The sequence below is a fragment of the Crocodylus porosus genome, unplaced genomic scaffold, assembly GCF_001723895.1.
Source record: "Crocodylus porosus isolate Cpor-Errol unplaced genomic scaffold, CroPor_comp1, whole genome shotgun sequence".
NCBI lineage: Eukaryota > Metazoa > Chordata > Crocodylia > Crocodylidae > Crocodylus > Crocodylus porosus.
The window spans coordinates 20,182,702-20,208,225 of record NW_017728907.1 but is presented as its reverse complement, the minus strand read 5'-3'; the positions used below and the strand labels follow the sequence as shown (position 1 = coordinate 20,208,225).

Genomic DNA, 25,524 nt, shown 5'->3' with positions numbered 1-25,524 from the left:
CTGCCCCTATGGACCCTGCCCCAGAATGATTTGGGGTGATGGTGCATCAGATGGGGCTACCAGCTTTGCATTCTTAGCTGGGCAAATCCAGCTGCTATGGCAGCATGAAGGGGTCTGACTCTGAACTGCTGTCACTCTTGGCCTCACCAACTAAGGATACTTTGGAGTAAGAAACACTGAGTTTCTCCCCCTCAGCCATTCTGTGGATAGGCCTAGAGGGCTGATTTAAGATCAGAACCTGGACTGCAAGTAGAAAGGAGCTACTACAGTAACCACCTGTTCCATGCCCCCCGCCCCTGCTTCCCTGCAAACTTTGCCAGCCATGAAAGCCAGGCTTGCAAAGCATGCAGCAAGCACGTGTAGACCTCAGGACAGGCTTCAGAGCCCAGGTGATAGGGGAGCTCAGTGGGAACCCGGTAGGAGCTGGCAAGTTCTGTCAGGGCTAGAAGCGGTAGGTGCAAGTAGCAGCTTTCCATGTTCTAAGTGAGGGTCCAGTTAACAACAGGAGCTGCCTCCAAGCATTACGACTAATCATTTGTGTGCACTAAGTGCTGTACAAAGCCCCAGCAAGACACAGTCCCTGCAGTCTAATGATGCAGAGCACTGTGCCAATAAAATCTTTGCCTCTTCCTCTAAATTAGTATCTCTGCCAAGAGCAGCAAAATCCTGCCTGCACCTGTGCAGAATCCAGGGGGAAGCTTGGACACAACCACCTTGAGTTACAATGAGGGAAGAATCTCAGGAGAACAAGCATCACTGAGTGTCCTTGGCCTGGAGCAGCGTGCATGAGTGTTCAGGGCTGTGACTCATGGTCATAGATCCCCAGGCAGAGAGAGAGGAGAGGGACTTCCAGCTTCTGGTAAGTACAGGCTGCTGGAGGAGAAAGGGACACTGCTCCTCTAGAGGATGTGGGTGTTGGCAAGAGCCCGGGAGAACACCCGTTTGTCAAATTGTTCAGATTGGCACAGGGCTGCATGCCCGGCTCAGGGTGACTTCTCAGATTAGCTTGCTTCCTCCAGGTTCTGGTTCACTATCAGCATTTTTTCAAACAGTCAAGAGCACTGCAGGCGACAGTAGTTGAGCGGGGCCATCTTAAAAAGTCCTGATCCCTCACGGAAGCAGATGCTGCAGCCCAAGTGCCTCTGAGAAGGAAAATCCTGGCCCCCCTGGGAGCCAAGAGGAGCTTTGCTATTGCCTTCCATGGGGCCAGTATTTCATCCTGTTTACATGCACATGAACCTTGATGAAACAAGGGGATGCTGCAGATAAGACCAGTATTCACCTTTCATCTGAGGCAGGATTCTGATCAAAATGCTAGATATAGAAATATTGGCTGTAAATAAATTCCCTCCCCAACCCACCCCCTCACCACTGTGGCATTCACTGGAGGGGGAAAGAAAGTCTTCAAATGACTTGAACCCAGCTGTTTCTTAGGACACTTCAAGCAGCACTTTCCGCCACCAAGAGAACTGGGGAGAAAAAGTTGTGTGAGAATTGGAGTCTGGTCTCTCTTGCACTAACATAAACCACTTTCCAATATATAAGCTTTTCTTTTATGTGAGGATCTTGGCAGCTCTGAGTAACATTTTCAACCCAGTGTCCTAAAATAACTCTTGGAAATAGAAGATTGCTTTGTCATTCCTTTTGTAGAGCACACTCAGTCAAGGGACTCTCCTGCTAGCTGGCTGGGTTAATTTGAAAAACCTGTTTGAGTGGCTTTATTCCCACCAACGTTTTGCCTTATTGATTGTCTATCCATTACATTTTCTCCCTAGTTTATGTTCTTCCTATCTGTGACATGCAGCCTGATCAGCAGGAGCTGAGGGACTTTTTAAAAGGGTGTGAATAAATGGACTTTTACCAAAGAGGGTAAAAAAAACCCAAAAAATCCCCCAGATTGTGCTTCAGCCAGCCAGCTGGGAAGCATAAATTATTGCCATGTCTTGAATTATGGCCTACAGGCCAAATCCTGCTGCTCTTTCTCAATGGCATGCAAGCTGCAATGGGTAGGGGCTATCTACACTAGGAAAATGTGCTATGGTATAACGTATGTTTGGTAACCTGGGAAGAGAGCCTGCTCTTATGGTACATGCCTGGAAGTCAGGAGACCTGGGGTATCATTCTGGCTTTGCCACCTTGGGTAAGTAACTTTGCCTTCTCCTCTTCTCTCTTTGTCTGGCCTCATTAGGCTGTGAGCTCAACAGGCCTGAGATGCTGCGTCTCAAGCACCGGGCACAACGAGGCCTCTGGCCACTACTATAATGTAGACAACAGCAGTGTAAAGCCTGAGTTAGCACCCAGTGTGGAGAAGAGCTGTTGGTATAAAAATCATGTCAGCTAAATCTGAGAAACTCCACATTCAGATTAACCATAACCATTGACATGGTTCTACACTGGATAGTCCTTGTCTACCAGGGGAGGTTAACACAGACCCTAATGCAATGTAATTCTCTGGCACAGGAATTCATCTTTGTGTAGAGGGTCAGAACAGAGTCTGTGCATCACAGCCTTAAAAGTGCTCCTAGGTCTTGTCAGATCCTTAGCACCTGCTGAGTGTTTGACCCAAAGATGGCAGCAGGGCTACACTCAGGAGTAGGAATTTGGCTTGAGACACAGCCAGCCACATTCAGGAAACATTAATATTCAATGTGGCTATTCAGTTGTAGGAAATCATGTTTTTCACCTTGAGAAATCCTGACAGCTTTTCTACCCTGTGACTGTCCATATTGTCTGTGACCTTTAGAGACAGAGCCCTGTGCTTGGTGAGGGTATTGCACTTGCTTAACCATGGCACGGCTCTGGAAATGCTGCATTTTCATTCCAATGGGAAGATAAGTTTGGCTGCCTGCACTCAAGCAATTCTTGTGAAAAACAGTGGGTCTGGAGGCTTTACAACATACTTAACTCCAAGTAAGGAAATGCCAGCTGATGTGGAGATCCCAATGGCCAATGCTTGCTGAGCCAGTCAACATGCACTTCAAAAGCACTTATCAGCAGAGTCTTCAACAACAATGTGGAGAGAGTGTCAATGAGTTTGTGTTTACTACCAATCTGCAAACCTAGAACCAGAAACTATATACCAGTGTGCTGTGTACAAGGAAGGATTTCTCCTACCCTCCCACTCTCCAAATAGAAAGGAAATAAATACCACACTATCATCTCACAAGCCTCCAGGAACCAGGATTCCCATTGAAAATAATGGAAATTTCTCAGTGCTGTATGTCTAGGATTCTTGAAGGTCGATGGTTGCCTCTTGATATTTTTAGCACACTTTTGGGCCAAAAGAATGCATTGGTTGGGGTGGGCTGGAGAAGTGGGAGGTGCTTAAAAAGGAGGATGATCCATGTCATCCAGCCAAGAGGCAGGGCTCGTTGGAAAGTCTGGGTAGCCTACACTGCTTCCTGTAGAAATATCAGAGGTTGGTCCCCCAGCCATTGCCCTTAGCGTCTGGCTCACCCCCTGCCCTCCATGTGCTATGATTCCTAAATTATTGTCCATTGTGTAATCCAGACCATTAAGCAAGGGAGTATGGGAAGGAAGGGATGATATAGAGGACGGAGACTGAGGAATTCCATAGGGACTTCCATCCCTCAAGTCCTGATAAGATTGTCCTGTCCCATCCATGGAGAAGCTTCCATTCATTAACTGTCCACTAGCAACATCCCCAACATTGCCGTAAATTCTATTGGTGTGGCCAAGCTCTGAGAGGATCTGATCTTCTGTGAATGAAAGAAGGAAGATCAAATTATGAGCGTAGGAACACTACAGTCATGGACAAGGCATCATGCAGAGCAAACGACGTCTTGGGTGACCCTACTGAAGTGAATGGGATAACTCGAAGAATAAGCCTGGCCACCAAAATGCACATGAATGGACACTAGCTATTACAGGAGGCCAGCTGTAAATACATTAAGGCAAATTCTCAGCTGATGTCAACCAGCATAGTGACCTGGCAATAGAGTGGATGTCCTCCAGTTGAGGATTTTGTTCATTTGACTCTGACTGGTGGGTAACTATGCTACATACTACAACTAATGAAGAATAAAATCTAAATGGAACTATGCCTAAAGCAGGCCTTTTTTTTTTAATTTAAAAAACTTATTTCTACTTGAAAGGGACACTTTTCTACATCCCTACTTACAAGCCATTATTATTTTAAATGTCTTAACCCTTTGGTCAGAGCAAAACTGCTGGTAGATAGCAGCTACTTTTGGGAGTACTCACTGGGTTCAAGCTTGGTGCACTCACCTACATAAAGGGCATTCTTTCTAAATTGACTAAAAAAAAAGTCTTGTATTCAGGCTGTATGAGAGGCTGGATTTAGAACCACAGTCGATCCTTGCTGGACTGTAAATAATCTAGTTATTGCCTGTGGGTTCTGTATTTGCTGCCATAGTTCTCACTGGGAGCATTAGAAGAATTTTATAATATTTATTTAAGGATTTTTAAAAATCATTTCCATTTAAAATACTTGGTTCTTCCTGATCCAAACTGTTGGCACAACCAAGAATACATTCCTGTCCAGGCCTATTCATTACCAATGATTTTTTTCATTATATGTAATCCATCCAGTCACAGTACAAGGGCCTAAGCAGGACAAGGTTATAGTTTCATTGATGTTATAAACCTTTAATTACATTTTGAGACGTGGGTAGAAAACTCGCACAGGAAAGTATAGTGGCACGGTGCCTGTGGACCACACATCTCCCCCTCTGTGCCTAGTGCACAGGGCATTGGTTTATGGCACCTCCCAGTAAGGAAGTCTGGCTGCTTAATTCAAACTGCAGAGATTTATGCTTTCAGCTGTGGAGCTTCCGCCTTCAATCTCTAATGTATCACCCAAGACAGTGGGTAGCATACATGCATTGCCTTTAAAATGCTTCTGTAGAGCCCCCTCCTTTAGCTATCAGTCTTGAAGGAAGCTACGGTCAGAAACATTTGGCTTCCAATGGCCAGATTCAGCCATCCTAAAGAGGGCCTGTTCAAGGAGGAATCTGGTTGCTGATAGCTGCGTATTTTCCCTAGAGATAGGTTACTAGCTTATTGAGCACCAGAGTATGGTGAGCTTCCAACAGGGGACTAGAAATTCATGTTGGTGCGAATCCCATTGCCAGTGACATGAAAGAGGATAAGAAATGTAATGGGATATCACTCCTCACACTGTAGGGTATGAACCCTTTCAGGGCCTAACCGATCAGCAGATGAAATGGAGAAAAGGTCCAACTTTGTGATATCACATGCCACATGGTGGTGCCTTCTTGGGTTGTCAAGAGCTGCCCTGAAGCATTAGCAACCTCTACCCTGGAAGATGGATCACTGCACTATTTTGGCACTCCATGACATAGCAGTAATTATTCCTTTATCCTTCTCTTATTTAAAGGCCGCCACACCACCAGCCTCTCTGTCTGAGGAAGGAATATTGGTTACAAAACTCATTCCAACTTGTAGTGTGACAGGAATCCACTTTTTCTGAGTTTATATGTGGGAATGCCAAGAATCTGCCCTTTGCTCTGGATGCTATATTCCCCACCCTCAATCCTCAGTGCCAATCCTGCATGCAGTCCCTGCTTCCACACTCACCTCGGAAGCTCAGCTCGCTGTCACTAACCCCACAGTCCTCCGCCGAGCTCTCCTTCTCATGTTTGCTGCCACTGCGGTTCCTCTTCACCGTCTTGTAGAACTGTCCCCAACGGTGCCGCCCAGCATCCTTCTTCAGACGTTTCTCTTTGGCTCTCCTATTTTGAAACCAAACCTGGAGCCACAAAAAGAAGAAAAAACCCAACGCACTGCCACAAAGTAAGAGACAGAGTCATGAGCAAAACTGAAGGGTGAAGTGAAAAGCCTGGGTAGGGATACTCGGGGCTGGCTTGGACCCTTCCAGAGTTCAAAATAGTCCAGAACCTGAACCTCCTCCAACTCCAAGGGGTTGCAGTTTGGAGGTAGCTATAGCACAGGTCCAAGCCACAAAGGCTGCATCCAAACTTCCCTAAAACTCATACCCAGTTTCCAGGACTGGGGCTATCTCTGGGGCAGTAAGCTCAAAGGAAACCTCTTTGATTTTCACAGAAGACATCTCCAGCAAGCACCTGCCCCCTGCGAAACCTCTAATCAGCCAAGAAACAACAATTCCAAGGGAGGCCTCCACTGCAGTTAGACACACCTGACTGAAGTCCACTGAAGTCAGTGGAAAGAACTTAACTAAATCCAGCCAGCTTTGATTTGCCCCCGCAGAGAGGTCAGGCCAATTATCTCAAGTTCCAGGGTACACTGGCTTGGCATTAATGCCCCAAACATGCAGCCTAAATTCTCTTTTGGCCATTGCAAACTCGAATCTAATGTACTCCTAGATCATAAAAAGAAAAATTTAAAACCTCAGGTCTGGATCCTGCGCTGTGATCCATGTGGGTGGATGGCAACACCCAAGGCAGCCTCATGGATGTCAGCAAGGCTCTGCAGAGACTCAGCTGCCCAGTCATTCCCATTAGTAACAGAATGAGGGCCTTAATGCTTCTCAGATTTTCCTGCCCTGGTTCCTTTGACACGGAAACACTGCACTCACTGCTCCTAGATGCAGTGCAAAGCTTGTGTGGTACAAGAGGAAGTAGTGATATCAGAAGTATAGGGCCCTTGCATTACGGGCACTACACGATGACTTTGGGCATATGGGGTAGACCACACCTTGGCCTTGGCACGTAAGCTGTTCTTTTGGCCGAAGATGGCTGAAGAAGTAAAGGCCAAGTGCCTGACTTGTGACTGATGTGTGCGACGAATAACTTTGCCCACTCGAACCGCCTACCTACACACCATTCAGAGCTCCAAGCCCCTGGAGCTCGTGTGCATGCACTTCCTATCCATAGAAGGAGAGGGGCACCGGAAGGGAAAAGTGCTGGTGGTGACAGATCGCTTCACCCAGTATCCCCAAGCCTTTCCTATGCAAGACCAGATAGTGCAAATGGTTGCCAAGGTACTGTGGGAGAAATATTTGTCTGTGTTTGGCCTGCTGGCCAGAATCCACTCCGATCAAGGGTGAGATTTCGAAAGCCGGCTACTGCGGGAAGTACTAACCGTGGTGGGGATTAAGAAATCTCAGACTATTCCCTACCACCCCCAAGGGGACCCACAACCAGAGTGTTTCCACTGAACATGCTTGAACATCCTGGGCACACTTCAGCATGAGCAGAAGGCCGCCTGGAGCCAGCACACAGTGTATCTGGTACATGCTTACAACTCCACCCAAAGTGATGCTACGGGGGCTAGCCCGTACTTACTCGTGTTTGGGTAAGAACCCTGGTTACCCATCGACCTATGTTTTGGGCTGGAACGGGCCTATGCAAGACAGATGACTCATGGGCAGTATGCGCAACAGCTCCGGGATCACTGACATTGCATGGCACTCTTCCGCTTGGTGGGAAGAGGAGGAAATCAAAGCAATCATTCAGCCTGCAGTTCTCTCACCTGCACCACCCTCATGTCCAGACCTGTTTCTGAGGACAACTGCTCCCGTACGTGCCTGGCAGGTTTGGGGGAGTTCTTATAGGCATTTTTTAACGTTTCCAACTGTTTGGCTGTGATGGTGGTTCGTGGCCGCTTAGCTCCAGCTTCTGAATCATCTGCAATAGAACAATTTCTTACCAGTTTGGAACAGACAGCATGAAATGCAGACCTGCCAATGAGCAGCACAGAAGCTTTGTCAAAATTTAAAGTATGATACATTGGCTCTGAGGAGCAAGGAAAGAAGAGTGTTTGCAAGACTCAGCCCTGGTATAATCAGTGGCTCTGTCTTGGTAGACTTTGGGAGAAACTGTGCTGTGGTGGGACAGTGCTGCCTCCTCAAAATAGTTAAAGGGTCAACATTACTAGACTACCTGAGCTCCTTACAGTTAGCAATTAATTTCTTGTCATTGTACCTTCTGGGGGGGGAAAGGAGGGCAAGGGTGGTGGTCAGTGCTGTAACAGCCATTTCACAAAGAGGAACTTAAATACAGACATTAAATGCCAAATATTTAAATGTATTCATGTGTTTAATTTCCACTGCTTTGAAAAGAAAAACCAAAAACTCAGTCTACATGAAGTGCCTGAGGTCATAAAGGGACTTGCCTGTGACAAGCAGGGAGTTCAGTCCCTGTTCAGCACCCTGAAACACTGCCCCCACCCCCCATTTTAAAGGCTTCATTCTTAAAGCTCAGCTACACATTCTTCAAAGAGAGCACCCTTGAAGCCTCCAGAAGTCAGTTTGCAAGTTGGGAGAAGCTGTGTTCGGTTTTGCACAGCTGGCAGGGACTAGCATTTGGGTACCTTAACTAACAAGCCTTCTACCTGAAGAGCTGGTGGGGGGGAAGGGGGGAATTGTAAGACTCAACTCTGGTGAAATCAGTGGCTTTGTCTCGGCAGAACTTGTTAGAAACTGCGCTGTAGCATGAATTGTTTTCCAGAATCACTTTCTCAACAGAATCACTTCCACATCTAGCTAAGCCATCCTTTCAGTTGCACAAGCAAATTGCCACTGAAATCAGTTCTGATGCACCTTTGTCACAGAAAGGAAAATTTGTGCTCATCTCTTTCCGACTGGCTCCCTGGCCTGTCAGATGCCATGACACTAAGGTCATCAATAGCTCTGGGAGTCAATAATGGAATTTGAGTAATATTAAATCCATGCCCCCCCACTCCCCGCAGCACAAATAGGCATTGCATCACCCTAACCAAATTGATTAGGTCAAAATAGAGTCCTTAATTAATGAGAAGTCAGGGCTTGTCAACATGAAATCCATTAAAGACCTGTTCGGGTTTTAATTTCAGTCAGGCGCAGTTGGGAAGTCTCTGTGGATTCATTACTGTTTTGTGATCTATAGTCTCTTCCTCTCCCTCCTTCCATCCTTGTTTTTCATCTTACTCTGTCTTGGCTCTTTAGGCCCCCATTTGGCTCCTCTATACATGCTTTGTGGACTGAGGGCCAAGTCCAGCACCAATGTAAGGTGCAACATATCCCCTTTAGTAGAGCTGAGCCTGCCTACACCAGGGCAGAATTTCATTTATGTTTTTTTTTATCACAGTCCTATTAATGCTAAAACTGAATTTTGTGTGGATTGGTCTAGTGACAGCATACCTCAGTTCTGTTCTAGACAGATCACTTGCCACAAGACAGGAGGGGAGCAGAGGACAGGGAATTGGGATCTCAGTGAACTAACTATTATTTTATTTTACAAAACTTCAACAATAATTGACAAATTCTCCCCAGGTTACTCCCAGGGAAACTTGCTGACATGAGCATATTTGCATGAAGATAACTAATGGCCAGGAATTGGCCTTTACCTACATGAAAAAATAACTTGTCTGAGCAGTGCAGTTCAGCAGTTGCTGAGAGTGAAATGTAGCAGCTCTTTAACACTGCATAATAGAGAACTGTCTAGGCATAGGGAATGAGTCAGAAAACTACACCCACATTAGGCAAGGAGGAGAAAGTGTTATGGGGCCTGGACTGGCCACAACTAGTGGAGACTCATGATACATCTCATGCAGTAGACTTCATGAACAGCATCCCAGCACCTCTTACCACCCTGTTAAGGGTTTGCTCTAATACGAGTTGGAGCAGGGGTCTCATGGGTCAGACCAGCCCCACATGCTGAGTCCAGCACATGGGTCGGGTCTGATCATGGAGGCCATGATACCACACACCCTGGACCAGCTCCATGTACTGCATGCAGTTTGGGGGCCCAGGCCTGTGCCCTACATGTGGCCTGGTGTGGGGCACACCACATGCAGTGTGTAGATCCCGTCTGAGACCTGGGCAGCACTGTGGGCCAGACGACAGGGTTCCACAGGCTGAATCTTTGCCACCCCTGGACTGAAGGAAATCACACAAGCTCTACTTTGTGCAAGAAGTAGCTTCTCCTTGAACATGTTCCCTCAAATTAATGATTAGGCTCAAACATGTTAGTTTGGGAAAATACAAGCTATATGTGGACCTGACCTGGAAGAACCAATATCCTCTGGAGAGGGGGCACTTAGTTTTATGAGTCCGGTGAATCCTCTGTCACTAACACACTGTGATATTCCAGCCCTGGAGTAGTCCCTGGCCACGTCTAAACAAGGTGCTTACTGCGCAGTAGCTTGTTAGTATTGTGCAGAAGCATCGCAGGCCATGAACCATGATGCGACACTACTGTGCAGTAGTAACAAACTACTGCACAGTAGTAATGAGTTATAGCACAGTAAATGTCCCCTGGAAGCCATGGGGGAAGCTACTGTACACTAACGCAAGTACAAATGACTGCGCAGTAACAACTGTGTAGTCAGTGTCTTGTATAGTTACAGCCACTTTCTCTGAATGGATATTCATTCTCCAAGTTCATTCCATTTCTGTGTAGATTGATCCAGGTCAAAATAACCTTATTGTAGTAGTAGAAGAGCAGGAAGAGCTCTGTCCTGCTCTCAGTGAAGTCAATGGCAAAATTCCTATTGCCTCCAATGGGAGCAGGGTGAAGCCCCTTCACTTTATTCTGTCATGGCCTTTCTGAGCTAGCATTCCTATGGAAGGGCAGACCCAGATGAACTGATGGAATAGTCTCATCTCAACTATCCCATAACAGAGAAACACATATTGTTTCTAATGGGAGACTGAAAATCAGTCCACTTCCTACTACTACTACTGCTAAATAGTAGGCACGTCTACACGTTGCCCTATGGTAACGTTATTACTGCGCTGTGCTTTTGTACTTCCTTTTGGAAGTATGAAAGCACAGCATGGTAACCATGCATACTGCACCACACATATAGCACAGTTATTTTTAGCAGCTACTTCACTGTAGTAGCGTGCTATAATGGGAGAGGACACTGCTGTGGTGAAGTACCTGCTGGTCATGTGTAGACACTGGTGGATGCTACGTTGCCATAGCACACCATTACAGCAACGTAGCATCCAATGAATCTGAGCTGAAGTGCTGATCAGATCTGGATTCCAACCTTCCCATAGCATGCAAAATTTGGACCCAGATTTCTATGTGGCCCAATCTCAAACTAAAATAGAAACAAGATGATAATATAGAAATAATAGGAGCCTAGGGACAAAGGACTGGAAGACACCTTCCAGCTTATTAAAACCAGTGTGCTTTTATCGCAGGTACCATACCATGAACAGGGCTGTGTGACATACCAAGCTCCATCCTAACACACGTTTGGGTACTTGCCCCTAGTGCTTTTAGAAGACTGTTGCAGAGCCTCCTTGCTCTGCTGGTTAGAAACCTTCTAATTTCCAGTGCAGCTGAACTAATAATAATACATGATAAAGAAACTGCTATAAAAATGTCTATAGTTTTTCTTGCATCCTATACAAACTCATCCTTTTTTTCCTTAATGGCTGTGAAAGAGAGCTGGATGGACAAGCTTTGTGATTCACTATCTCTGCAGAACAGGTACAGCAAAAGGAGTGGCAAGAAAAGCTTCCCTCATACTGGACTACTAATCTGCCTCATCCTACCCTAGGTGGAGGTATGGCCAGGAGGGGGCTAGTCCTTCCTTGGCCTCTCTGCTGAGGCTACTAGCAAGGGGTCATGATGACAACTACACTTGTGATGCGGATCTCCACTCTAACGCCTCTCAGGAATGCCTGGCCTGACTAGAAGGGAGTCACCTATCTTCCTGACATCACCTTTTCCTAATCTCCTGTGCCAGAAAATCCTGTTCCATGGTTCCCCCCATATTTCTATTCCCCAGTATTCTTAAATTTTAATTCAGTGTTAAGCATCCAAACACCAATTATCCAAACCACTCAGTTTTCCAAACTCAGGACATGCCACTGATCTGCACAGTGTGTGGTAGAAGTGAGAGCAAGGGAGACTAAAAGAAAAAAGAGAACCATTTTGATGACTGAGGAAAAGACTGGGAAATAATCAACAAACTGAAGAAAGTTTGCATATATTATGTACATAAATGCTCATTTAATGCATTAACTAAATATTGATTTTATAAATGGGCTTTGGTCCCATTTAGTCTGGATAATTGACTCTACTGTACCAGGGATTGAGTTTTTAAAGATATTTTTAAAGGTGAAGATAGGTATCTAGTGGGATTTTCAGAAGCAGTTAGGTGCCTAGCTCACAATTACTTGAACCTGTTGGTGTTTAAACCTCTTTAAAAACCTGGTCATAGGTGCATTTCTTTGTGAAACAACATCTTTTTTCCTAAGGGTCCGCCTGCTTCAGCTGTTTATTTCCCACATGAGGTTGCTGGATTAATCCTTTCAACAGGATGTTCACTCTCACAGTGGAGTGCAATGTCAGGTGGGCAACAGACGGCTGAAAAGCTGCCAGGAGATCCTGGTCTCTTGCTGGTGATCTCAGGAACAAAAAATGGAGGAAGACAAATACAAAAAAAGAAAAGGAAAAAGGGAAATATACGGCCTAACCCTGAGACAGCACAGCCCTTAAGGACAGGCTCAACTTTATACATGTGAGCAATCCTAGCCATGCCAGTGAGACTATATGTGTACTTGATGTTATGCACGTACTAAAGGACACAGCAGAGCAGGGGGATAAACACACTTAGACCTGGATGAGAGGCCAAGCATAACCAAGATCCAACCACCCTGTAAGCATTATCTAGTACAGAATTTAGATCCACATTTCCCAGAATTTTCACAGCAAATCCTGGGCAGGCCCACTAAAAGCTTGAATACTCTAAGCAACCATCAACATCCTTATTACTCAGACATTCCTTATGATGGGTTATAATCTGAAACTCAGTTTTACAGGTAGCATCTTCCCGGCATGGACCCCACCCCCCTGCCTTTTTTGGTGTAGCCAGCTAATGGCTCAACACCTACCATTCTGTTTGGCTGTCTCGTAGTCCTCTTTGCAAACCAGGCGCCCATCTTCCATGAGGTAGAATTCATCACCTGTGGCCAGTTGACGGTTGCAGATGATACAGGCAAAGCAATGCAGGTGATAGACAAAGTCCTGGGCTTTCCGTACCACCTGGGTTGGAGGAATTCCCTGCTGACAGGCCGTGCATTTGGTACCAAAACGCCTGCAAAGAGGACAAGCAGCAGCTCTGACATGGATGGAGCAATGGTGAGAAATAAACTGCTAGAGCTGATGGGAATCTCCTGAGCAGGTGAGTGTGTGCTGCCAGGAGGCAAGGACGGGGGATGAGGGTGGGGGAGCAGGGAAGAAGGGGCAGAGTTTAAAACAGCAATCAACCTAATTATGCATGACATTTCACACAGCAGGGCTTTATCTTCTTCAGCATGAAAGACTGGCTTAATGGCTCTCAGAAAGGTTTGATTTTAATGGTCCTTTTAACTAATGCTTAGAGGCAGTGCGATTTCCCCTGCAAGGACAGTACATATTTCATCCACATTAATACCAAATAAATTAATTACGCTCACTGCTAGCATGATGAATCCCAGATTAATTCAAAATGATAGGGCTCTTACACAGTAATGATAGCTGGCAGTATGCATCTGCTGCACCGACGGGTGTCTAAGGGTGGGCAAGTGTATCTGAGATACTGAGTCTACCCAACTACGAGCATACACCTTCCAGTGTGTGCTTCTGAGTAGCTGTGGTACTGACAGCACATGAGCACGCAGATAAGCATCCTTGCCTCAGTGCACAGCACACGGCAGCTAAGGGAGTGGGCATGCTAAACAGAGCTCTGCAAGCGTGCAGTGGGGTATACACAAGTGACAGCTTGCACCTCTGTGTGTCTGAGAGCAAGTACCTGTGTGCATTTGTAAGCCTGGGTATAAAATGCATTTGTGTGCGTGCATGTCCTTTGTACAATGTATTTGTCTGCGTTTGCCTGCCTGACAGTGAGTCTGTTTTAATGTGTGCGTGTATGTGTGCATGTATGTGTGTGTTCCTATAAAGTATGTGGCTCTAAAGGCCTGGGCAGACATGCATTTGAAGTGCTCTGAATCCCAGAGCACTTCAAATTCAGTGCCATGCAGATATGCATTACTTGGGATATGTCTTTTGTATTACCTGGGACAGAACATTGTTCAAGGCAGCTTGTTATTCATATGTTCAATCACTTAATTTCAAGATGATTACATTCCTCAGATCACTGTTATGCCATTCTGATGCTAGTGCATCTGACATCATGGGATCTGCTCCCTGTTTACATGAGAATTAGTGAGACTGGAATCATGATCTCAGAGGCAAGTTCTAAAATAAACTTAAAACAACACCCTCTTGGCCATGGGTGCATCTAGGATTTTGTAAAGGGGGGGTGCAGGAACAGCAACCAGCACTACAGAGGCGGTTGCACCTGTGCGCCCAGCTTCCCTGCACACCCCCCTGCTGGGCAGACTGCACTATGGGAGCTGCAGCCAGGGACTTTTTTTAAGTCCCCAAAGCAGGTAAATATTTTGCCACCCTCCCATCTTGTTCCTTCCCCACCTACCACTGCCACTGTCCCCACAGTCCATGGCTACCTTGGGGAGGGGGGAGTCCAGAGATGCTCCTGCTCTGCTCCAGTCAGGTGAACAGGGAGCCTGATCAGCTAGGGACAGCATCGGTAATGCCAACAGTGGGTGCATCCCCCCCCTACATGTCTGCTCCCAGGCTGCCAGGGAACACCAGGGGGGACCGGGCGGGGAGGAGGAACCCGCTCACCACCGTCACTGCCACTGTTCCTGGCTGAGCCTAGATCCCTGTACAACTTAGCTGGAGCAGGTCAGGAGCAGATCTAGAGATCCCCCTGCCCTGGGCCACTAGGGACAATGGCAGCAGTGGGCAGAGGAGGGGAAGGATGTGCTGCTGAGCACAGAGGGAAGAGGAGGAGATCTTACCTGTTTCAGAGACTTAGAGACTCAAAAGGGGAAGTGATCCCACCACTGCACCCCCTCTGGATCCATCCCTGCTCTTGGCCAGTTCTGCAGTTGTAGCAACACATCTTTAGGGGAAATCCAAAATCAGGCATTTCTCAGGAGTGATTAATGGCAGAACTGATTATCAACTTGTGAACTGGCCCATCTCTATTACACACAACCCAAGTGAGACCAGAGACCTGTTGTGCAAGGCATTGACATACACTTAGTCAGACAGACCTGCCTCAGGGAATGAACACTCTAACAGACATGACGATGAAAAACAGGAGGTGACACAACTTGCCATAGGTCCCACAGCAAGTAAGTAGCAGAGGTAAACTTAGACCCTGGTCTCCTGCCTTGCAGCCCAGCACCATGTCCACAAGACCATAATACCTTTTATCAGCATACAGAAGCACAGCTGCCCATACTGTTTTTAAATAAATAACCAATGGACAAACCTAAACCTTTCCCATATGGATGAACAAATCAGCCTGATGGAAGGAAATACTGTCTTACACCTTCTAGTCCTTCTGATCTCCAGCACTAGGCATTACCAGAGAGTGCTGAGTTCCACGGCTCAAGGCACTCACAGACATCCCACGTTATACAAGTCCAGGGAGATACTCTTTAGCAAAGGGCTGTTCCCTCATGAGAGCTGATGGTGTCCTAGCTGCAGCATGCAACAGCCACTCTGCTATTGAATTTTACTGGCCAGGAGCCCTAGCTGACATACGTGCACTAGAGACATGAAAGCTAATGTGTGGCGTAAATTTAATCTACATACGGACAGTGATTCATGCTGCCGGGTTGCAAGTGCCCAAGAAAAATGAAAAATAAATGGACTTCTCTGCCACGGTTTTTAGTAATAGCAGCAATTTTCCTGATTGTGGGATTCACACCAGGGACTAATGAAAGCAGCTCTATGTTGTCTTTCACGTCCCACCTGCAAACAGGGCTCTCTCTCTTCATCAGCGTGCCCTTACTGCAGCTGTGTGAGAAAGGCCATTGTTTTCAACACACACACACACACACCACCCTAAATCCAGTCTCAGGTAAGGGGCAAGAGACACTTACCTCTCCACAGTCCTGCCTTCAGTTCCAGAACTGACAGATGAACAGAGCCTAGAGAGTGGGCCAGGCCCATACAGGCCAAGGCACATGGAAGATGAGTGCTGGGTCAATACCTCCCCGGGCAGTGTCAGGCAGCAGAACTTCTATGGTTCTCATCTCCATGTAAAGGTACCCTCTCCTCCTGCCCAAAAAAGGGGGTAGGTTCTGGAAGAGGGAATGCCCCCACTGGTGGAGAGTTTACACAACAGTTTTTCTTATTCCCCTTCTATAGCAGCAGGTGTGAATTAAGCACTTTTCCTCTAGGTGTCATTTCCATGTAAAGTAGAAGTAATGCAACTTCAGTTTTGTACACCTTGAAAGAATCAGAAGGCAGGAAACACAAATTTAAGGTTTCAACAGCAACAGTAACTCAGCCGTTTTGCACGGATCCTGGTGGTTTCAGCAACATTAAATGGGAGGTACTGAGCTGCTGGGCCTGGCAACAGCCCCTGCCTGCACACAGCACCATGGCCTTTGTGTTGCCATTGGAACCTTACAGATAAAATGTTGTCTGTGCAAATGCTGCATCATGCTAATGTAGGTTATGAATTTAATTCCCTTACTGCAAGCTTGGGGGAAGCGGGTTCCTCCTCAATTGTGCATTTCAGTGGGTTACTTATAGCTAGCATGTTAATAACAAGCCTGGTGTCTTCAGCTAGGTCTTATAGGCCCATTCCCCTCTCTCAATAATCTCCACAGAAACTCACCAAAAGGAACAGTCTTCAATAATTAATGTACTTTTCACTTTAATTAATTAAACACTCCCCCCCATCCCAGCGAAGGCGCAATGGGGACTATACTCTTGTTTAATTGAAAGTTCTACTCCACACTGGACAAATTTGCACACATACAATTAAGTTCCTAAATCCATAGGGGAGTGGAGAAAGCTGACTTCCCAGCTCTGCCACTGACCTGCTGGGTGACCATGGCCAGATCCCTTTGCTTCTCTTTGCCTCTCTGTTTCCCCTCGCATTCCTCTCTGATATGACTGTAAGCTTCCCAGGGTCTCTCGTGTGTTCAGACAGCACTTGACCAAAATAGCCACATGCTCATCTGGGTTGTCTCAGTACTATTATAACCTGAATGCCAACAGGCACAAACGGAACCATGTAGCATTTGGAAGAGAAGAAAGAAAAGCTTGAGTTGCATGACTCCATCTCTCCCTTAGTTATGGCTAAGATCATGGGACAGGAAGAGAGAGTGACATGGGAGGAATTTTACTCAACTCAGCAAAACCTGTGTTGTACACAGACTGCAGAAAAATCTCTTACCAGGCCCAATTGAGTGGGTGGCATTAAAGAGACAGAGGAGATGGGGAGAGCAAGAACTGGACTCTGTCACAGCCAGCGCGCTTTATATTCACATGCTTTTCTTTTTTTTTTGTATTATTGACATCTGACTCCTGCCTGCGCAGACCTTGGCCTTGGGTGGCACTGCCTGATCTGGGCCCATGCCTTTGGGTGGATGTGCAGTCTGGTTTGACTCTCTGTTGCTGAGCTACTCCTCTCAGCATTTATGCTCTACATGCTCGGTCATATTGATGTAGCGCTACATTTAATAAGCATTGCAAGAGATAAAAGGGCAGTGCAGCCCTGTCGCTGGGGTTACCTGTGCCAGTGATTAGCCCTAAGAAGGGAACAATGTGTTTAAAAATTGAGTCTCCTCTCCTGCAGAGATGGTTTGGATGCAGAGACCATGGTACCCAGAGCTCCCAAAGTTAGTGCTCAGCGATTTTGGAAGGGAAACAAAATTGTCTACCCCAGGACATAAGCCAATCCATAACTGCTAATAGTTCAGCTGAGATCTCCCAGAGGGACAGATCACCCTTCAGCAACCTGCTCTAAAGTTTCTTTGTGCACCTTTCCCTGAGGCAGCAGTCAGTGTCCACCACTAAACTAGCTGGATCGTGGTTCCAATCCAGATGGAAAATTCTTATGGATCCTCACCTGAATGGTTCTGCAGGAGCCACATAGAAGAGCCGCCCCTATGCTCTGGGGGCTGGCAGTGAGGCGGGGGCACATGCCCACTCTCCACACTTGGGCATCAGGAAGCTCTCATGGAAGAAGGTGCTTGGTCACTGCCCAGAATACCCTTTCCATTGCACTCTACCAGGTGATGCTATGTGGTACAGGCCCCTGGGCTAGGTTGTGGTGTCCAGCATGTTACACACTCCACAGGATACTTCTCTGCATTCACATGTGTTTATATAGTATCCACCACAATAGCAATCTTCAGTAACAGCAGCAACAGCTGCGGCCTGACACTAACAAAGAGATACCCAGTACTTAAATACTATAGCTGTGGCACATTATAAGACAGATAGCGTAGAGAAAGATTAGGAAGGCTGCTGCTCAGATGAACATCAAACCCCATGCATTGACAAAGAGATAAGGATAGCAGAGTGTGTACAATGAGGGCATGGTGATGGAGGTGCAGCACTCCTGGGGATACCAGCTCCCAAGCCCTGGATGTTCTTAAAGAGGCTTATAAATAAATAAAGCAAACCCTTGGTCCCAGGGCAAACTGTCCAGTTATAGCTTCACTGAAATAAACTCACCGCAACCCCCAGAGAAATCCCATTCAGTAACCCTGTATTGTGAGGCACTCACTGTCCCTGTCCATGGACCACAGCATTTAGTTGGGGCTGTGTTTAATTTTTGGCTTATAAAGTGTCTGGGGTAACTTCCTCATAACTAGAGGATGGTGTCAGTGAGGCATTTGGCTTATTTCTGTTTCCTGAGGTGGAGAGTGTGAGCAAGACAGCATTGCATAAGAAAGAAGGGGAGTGATGATCAGGAAGCTGACAAGCAGGTGGAAGGGACCAGAGCAAGCCTTTGTGTGGGTGGGAAATAAGCCCATCTCCCCACCTAGTTATGCCAAGGTATTTAAATTGTGCCCAGCAGCAACCATCGCAGTACCAGCCCTCGGCCTCCCCCCAGCCCTGCTAGCGCAGGTTGTTCCAGACCTGCAGCCCCTCCCTTCCCCTTCCCAGCCGCGAACACTTCCCCGCATTGGAGGCTGCCAGCTGGGCTGACCTGTGTCAGACTTGTGGGCTGTCAGCAAATGTCTAAGAGGATGAAATGCCAGACGTCTTTTAGCTTCTGACAACAGGAACACTTTGAACTCAGCTCTGCAGTGGAGAAAAGCAAGTGAATTAGACCCCTGAGCCACGACGCACTGCAATGCAGAATGGTCAGTGACCCAGTGAATGGCTGCAGGATCCTCCACAGATACAACTGCCACTGAAATGGCTGTCTCTCCTCAATCCCCTCCTGCTCTGCCTCTAGGTCCAGCTACACAGCACCAGCTTGCTGTGCCACAGGGCAAGTGACACACAGTCTCCTGTCAATTGGCAGGTACTAGCTGGTGATTCGGCCCCCACCCCCAGCCAGTTGCTAGTCTGGCACACAGCTATGCCTGTACCATTGGTGAGGCACTAGGGTATGCTGCTGTGCACAGGCACTTGTCACCATGCTGCCACATCTGTGCAGTCAGCTCTCCCTCCTCCTATAGTCTTGCAGTGTGCAGTAAGCTGCCCCAACGTGCACTCCCCTGCACAACAGGGGAGTCCTGCCTCGTAGGTTTTCACACCCATTTTGAAGTCAAGCTCAGCCTTTCTATTGAGCTTGTGGGCTCTGGACCAAACCCAGCTTGCTGGATGCCTCCACTCCTAAGTATCCCATTCCCTGGGACATCAGATGATCCAGGGGTTTTCTGGGCTGCATCATTCAAAAGACAAAGGCCTATTTAAAATTTATAGCACATTTTTGCTTGATGTAGCACTCACCTCGTTGTTCCAGTGTCTGAACACCATGAACTACATAGAAACCAGATTTATTGCTCCTCCACTGTGGAAAAGCTGAGACATTACATCTGGTCCAAGCCAGAGTTTAAGACCCTGCTGGCTCCTAGGAATTCAGCCAGAAGGGGTAGCAGCAGCAGGTCTCTAATTGCTGGCTGAGAGCAGGATACCATGGACAGCAATGCAAAAAAACCCCAAAGTCCACAGAGATGCAATGCAATTGTGTAAAGGACTCCATTGAGGTTGCCTACCCCCAGCAGATTGCCTTCCCTGAGTCTGCTGAGCTGGACCAAATGTTTGTGACTAGTCAGATCACCAGATTCACTCATCTTGTAGATAGCAGGGAGCCAAACCATGTGGGCTGCATGTACACTGCTGTAGAGCCATCATCTTCCCATCTATGCCCAACCTGTAATGTGTTCCCAGGCCAGAAAACTCTGCTCTGTCCCCAAGTGCCTCTTCTCTTCACTATGAAGCCATACAAGGGTTAGCCATATTAAGGTGCTAAGACACTCCTCTCTCCTGCCACCAAAATTCAGAGTTAGAAAATTGACTGCACCAAACAGCTTCCCTTGATGCTTGCAATGGCAAAAGCAGCCTCTGTAAAGGATATTCTGCCCCTTTGTGCCTGACACTGCAGACTGGCTTCTCCCCAGGTTGCTTAGCCACTTACACCTTGCTGCCCGGATAGGATTTTACACCCACAGAGGTAAGCAACTGCAGGCAGGTAGGAGGCCCTACAAAGCTGATCCCCATAATGGCAAAAGCAAGCCACAAATCACAGATCCAAGATTTTGAAAAGTGGGGCAGGAGAAGCAAACATTGCTACAGAGTTGGCTGCAGTGTCTGATCCGATGAGCAACACTGGGGGTGGGGGGAGTGGGGGGATCAGGCAGGGAGGAGGAACCCACCTGCTGCTGTCACTGTCGGGGCTGAGCCCGGCTCCTCACAGAGCCCAGCTGAAGCAGAGCAGGAGCGGTTCTGGAGCCTCCCTCTGCCCCTGGCCCTGGGCAGTGGGAGGAGGGAAAGGGAGGGAAAGTGGCTCTGACCATGGAGGAGAAGGGAAGGGGTGAATTCTTACCCAATTCAAAGACATAGGAAGTCCCTGGCTGCGGCTCCCATGGCAGCATCAAATGAAAAGAGGGTGTCACTGCACCCATTCTGGATACACCCTTGATTTTAGCTAACTGCACTTCCACAGCCCTTTTCCTTTCAGAGTTGCAGTCTCTGCATCACTCTGGTATTAGTCTAGGTGATCCCCATGTGTCAGTGTGAGCCTACATATAGCACAGAGTGTCCCTTATAATACTGCCTGCCTCACTCTAGCAGCAGTTTTACTGTGGTGGTAGCAAGGCCATAGCCAAGGTCAGCTAACTGCACCTCCACAGCCCTTTTCCTTTCAGAGTTGCAGTCTCTGCATCACTCTGGTATTAGTCTAGGTGATCTAGGCCAGGGGTGGCCTAGCTGCAGCACACATGCCACAAGTGGCACAGGCAGCCTCTTTGTGTGGCATGTTGCAGATGAGGTAGGGGGCAGGCAGTATTGTGGCAGACTGAGTAAGAAGGAGAAAAACAGGACAGTGGATCAGGCAGGGAGCAGAAAGCAGAGCAGCAGTTTGGGTAAGAGAAGAGGACTGGAGTGGCATGTGGGGAGGGTGTAGGACTAATTATGTCTGTCTAGAAGGTTGCCTCCCCTCCCCCACCCACACACACACACATACTGACCTGGGCCATATAAGAGATGTCAGACAGCACATAGCATGTTTCAGACCCTCGCTCTTCTGGCTTGTGCTCTCGGACCACAGGTAGCAACCATTTCAAAACAACCTGTGGATGACAATATGTTGCCCTCCAAGCACACCTGACTCCATGGGTCATCATAACCCTGGACAGTCTGAATATGATGTAGTCTGGTTTCTTGGCAGCCTGATGGTTTATTAGACAAATGGTATCTACTAGGGCAGTGTGAAGATTCAGCCTATTCAGTGGCTGCATCTCTGAATCCGAATCAAATCAGAGGACCCTTTAATCTCCCTGCATCAAATCGGAACCCTCCGAAAGTACTTCCAGCTCAGGTCCAGGTTCATTGCCAAGCATGTGGAGGCTCCCCACCCCTGCGCTTCTGTGGGATGCTCCATCTGCCCCACCATCACACCATTCACAAGCCATGCCTGGTACCTCGAGGTACGTAGAAAAAACATTTAAAGCTGTGTCTGTGTCCGAATCGCTGATTCTCTGAATTAGCATCGAATCCTCAGATTCAGATTCGGCCAAATCGAATTGGGGAGAGTGATCCAAATCAACAAATTGAACCACTGTCCCGAATTCAGGTCAAATCCAAATTGAATAGGACCCATTTCGTACACCCCTAGTATCTACAGGAATGCCTGGCGATGTTATAGAAACTCTAAGTTGCAACCACCTCCTTGGAAGTCATGGAGAACTCTGGCTGGCTTAGCTCATGGCAAATAAAGATAAAAAAGCAAGCACTGCAGTTCTGAGCAGATGAACAGTGGCTCATGGGAGAGGGGCTCAGGCTGATACTCTCGTGCAGAGGGCTCCACTCACTGATGTGGACATTAAGTGGTGTCTAGGCTGAAGCTGCCCTGCACAAAGCAGGGGAAGTCTCAGCCATTGGGTGTAATGCTCCAAATGGCTTTGGGTTTGCCCATTGAAAGGCAGCCTGGTGTCAGTACCATGCCAAGCATAGCACACAGGTCAGGCACTGCAGGTGTTGGTACAAGAGAAAGACCTGCAGAAACCTGATAAATTTGAAACACAAAGATCAAGAAGGAACTTACTCTTAAGGGTCCATATTGTCCCAGAGACCTGCTGCTGCTACCCTTTCTGACTGCCTCTGGCTGAATTCCTAGGAGCCAGCAGGGTCTTAAACTCTGGCTTGGACCAGCTGTAATGCCTCAACTTTTTCACAGTGGAGGAGCAATAAATCTGGTTTCTATGTAGCTCATGGTGTTCAGACACTGGAACAACGAAGTGAGTGCTACATCCAGCAAAAATGCTGGTGTTTGCCTTTTTGGGCCAGAAGTGCAATGAAGGAGAAAGGTGGAAGACATGCCCAAGACAGGGGAAGCAGAACAGGTGAGATGGAGCCTTACAAGAGATGGTATCGGTAGGTTGCAACATTGAGACAATAAGCCAGAAATAATGGAGATGTTCACAGCTTTGCCCCCTGACTGTAGATGAGCTTCTTATGTGCTCAAGTCTCCTCTCTCCTCTGAAGCCTACCCATGAGCTATGACAACAATTTCCAGTTCCTCGCCTCTCAGGCTAATGCCCTGTGCCCATGCTCAGAGCTGGTTTCTAGGAGCATTGCAAAGGCCCAGAGCTTCCATTTGGTGTGGTGAAAAGCCAGAAAGCACAGAGCGCAATTTCCCTTGACTGTATCTTATTACCCATGTTTCAGAGGTATAACAAGGCAGTTGCGTACCCTGGGCAGCTTCAGCATTGTCCCCCCACCAAAGGTCTCCTCTCCCCACCCCAAGTTATACTACTGCCCTGTTAGCACCACACACAAGTACTTTTTCTAACCTATTAAATAATTATGCCCTTTAATAGCACTTTTTGGAGTGTATCAAATACACTGCTAAGCAAATACTTCATTTGTCATCATATGCAGCGATAAGCACCTGACACCAGTTCTGGCTGGTTTTAAAAAGGAGAATGAATAATGGGGACGTGATAGAAACCTGGAGATTTCACTCTGTGTCCTCTTCCCTTCCCCATGTGTCAGTGTGAGCCTACATATAGCACAGAGTGTCCCTTATAATACTGCCTGCCTCACTCTAGCAGCAGTTTTACTGTGGTGGTAGCAAGGCCATAGCCAAGGTCAGAAGCCTATTGCACTAGGTGCTGTACCTGCACAGAGCAAGAGACCATCCCCAGTGTGCGTTACACCACTGTGGTTATCAACAGCACTAACAGGTCAGTCCTGTCCAGGATACTGGTATAAATGGCTGGATGTAACCCATATGGGTTTCATTCAGGGTTGAAATTACAGGGATTTAGTTCACTTGTGTTGCTACAAGAGATGCAGAGGTAACAGCAGATTTCCACTCTGGAGCAGCAACTACTCCTCCCCTTTCAAAGCCTGTCTGTGCCATACTAACAGTACTGGTAGTCCTTCTGTGGTAGAACCAAGACTGCAGCCAAGGCTGCAAGCCCACTGTGCTAGAACAAGAAACAGCCCCCAGCCCCAAAGTGGCTAGACTCAAATCCAATGCCACCCTTAGATGGGAAGTCACATTTACACAGCTAGATTAACCATGTAAGATCCTATTCCCCTAGGAAGGTGAGCAACTTCATCAACATCACAAAGAGAAGGGGGACTCCCACCTTTTATTGCAATAGCCTACTGCTTTGAGCGTATACCCAGGGCATGGGATACCCAGGTTCTAGGCACCCCTCCCACCTCAGGGGAGCTGAAACTGTATCTTCTCTTTTCCAGCAAAGTCCTCCAGCCACCAGACTACAAGCAGGGATTATCCAGTGCACCCCCCCCCCGCTCCTATGGAGCAGTGTGGCTCCATAAGATGGGCAAGGTCCTAGACCAGTGGTGCTCAACATTTTTGTGCAGTGGGCCATATGGGCAGTGCTCAGGCCATCTGTGAGCTAGATCCAGCTGGGGATCTCAGTCTAGCAGCCAGGGGTGCAGCAGAGCTCCATCTAGCCGTGCAGAGGAAGATGGGGGGGAAACTGACCCTGATTTGGTCACGCAAAGGGGCGGGGGGTGGCCTGATTCTGATCTGGCCATATAGGGGGAGAGGGCATGGTCCAGCTCTAACAGGCCATACAGGGCTTGGGAATTTAGCAGTGTGGAGAATGGTGCTATTAATTGCAGCCACTCCCACCCATCAAATTTCCCAACTCATGGGGAGTCCCACAGATTGGATGCCATGGCTCTGCAGGCCAGATTAGGCCCATGGGCCGGAGGTTCACCACCCCTACCCTAAAAGGGATTTGATTCTGGAGTCAGGACCCTACTCCTGCCCCGAGGGGTGCTGCTGCATTTAGGAGTTATTGGATACAATGGTTAGACAGCACCAGGGCAGCTCCTGTCCATTTAGGGGCAGAGGCCAGAACCCAGGGCCCTCTCCTTACCAGGGCAATGCCCATTTCACTGAAGTGAAGCCTCATACACTTTCCCTTCTTGCCTGTACAAGTAAGCCAGCTTCAAATGTAGGGGTGAAGGGTGCTTTTGGCCATGTCTAACCTATGACTTGCTGACTAGAAGACTTTGCTAAGTGGGAGATGCAGGCTCTGATCCCTCCTGGGCCCCGGAACCTGGGTCTTCCACCCCATCCTTTGGCAGGTGACTTCACCACTAGGGCTCTGGGCTAAAAGATAAGAAGCCACTGTTGCCAACATCACCAAACTGTTTTTGGCCATGGCTTCTCTGTAGTTAACATTTCAGAGACATGCAGAGCGTTTGCAATCCTTCCTGGGTGGACAGCACCAGAGAAAAACTACTCAGAAAAATCCAGTGATCTGCGTAGGGGGAAGTAAAGTCTAAAAATCTGCCTGCGTGGCTCAGGTTAGCTGTGTTAGTGCCACTTCCCAGCCAAAGGGAGAGCTGGTTCTGCGCCTTGCAGTCTAAGGTGAAGAAAAAAACGTAAAATACATGGGGTAGCCAGAAAGCTTTCATTGAAAGGACAGGCCAAGCCCATGGCAGCACCATGAGTGGAAGCCTCCCCTACTGAGCCCTGCCTCAGCACCTTAGTCGCAAGACTGTCAGGAGCCCTCACTGCTGTCACAGATTCACAGAAGTTTAGGGCTGGAAGAGACCT

The 25,524-nt window shown here is 47.7% G+C and overlaps 1 protein-coding gene across 1 annotated transcript in view; it reads right to left on the bottom strand.

Annotated features, from left to right (window-relative positions):
• Positions 1-1,380: 1,380 nt before the first annotated feature.
• Positions 1,381-25,524, bottom strand: part of LHX4 (LIM homeobox 4) — a 37,185-nt gene continuing 13,041 nt past the window's right edge. Inside the window, exons 3-6 of the mRNA XM_019530586.1 lie at positions 12,818-13,020; positions 7,456-7,610; positions 5,581-5,752; positions 1,381-3,719 (exon numbers count right to left, since the gene is read on the bottom strand). Of these exons, the coding sequence (XP_019386131.1) occupies positions 3,325-3,719; positions 5,581-5,752; positions 7,456-7,610; positions 12,818-13,020 (925 nt within the window). The 3' untranslated portion in view covers positions 1,381-3,324. The remainder of the gene's footprint in view (positions 3,720-5,580; positions 5,753-7,455; positions 7,611-12,817; positions 13,021-25,524) is intronic.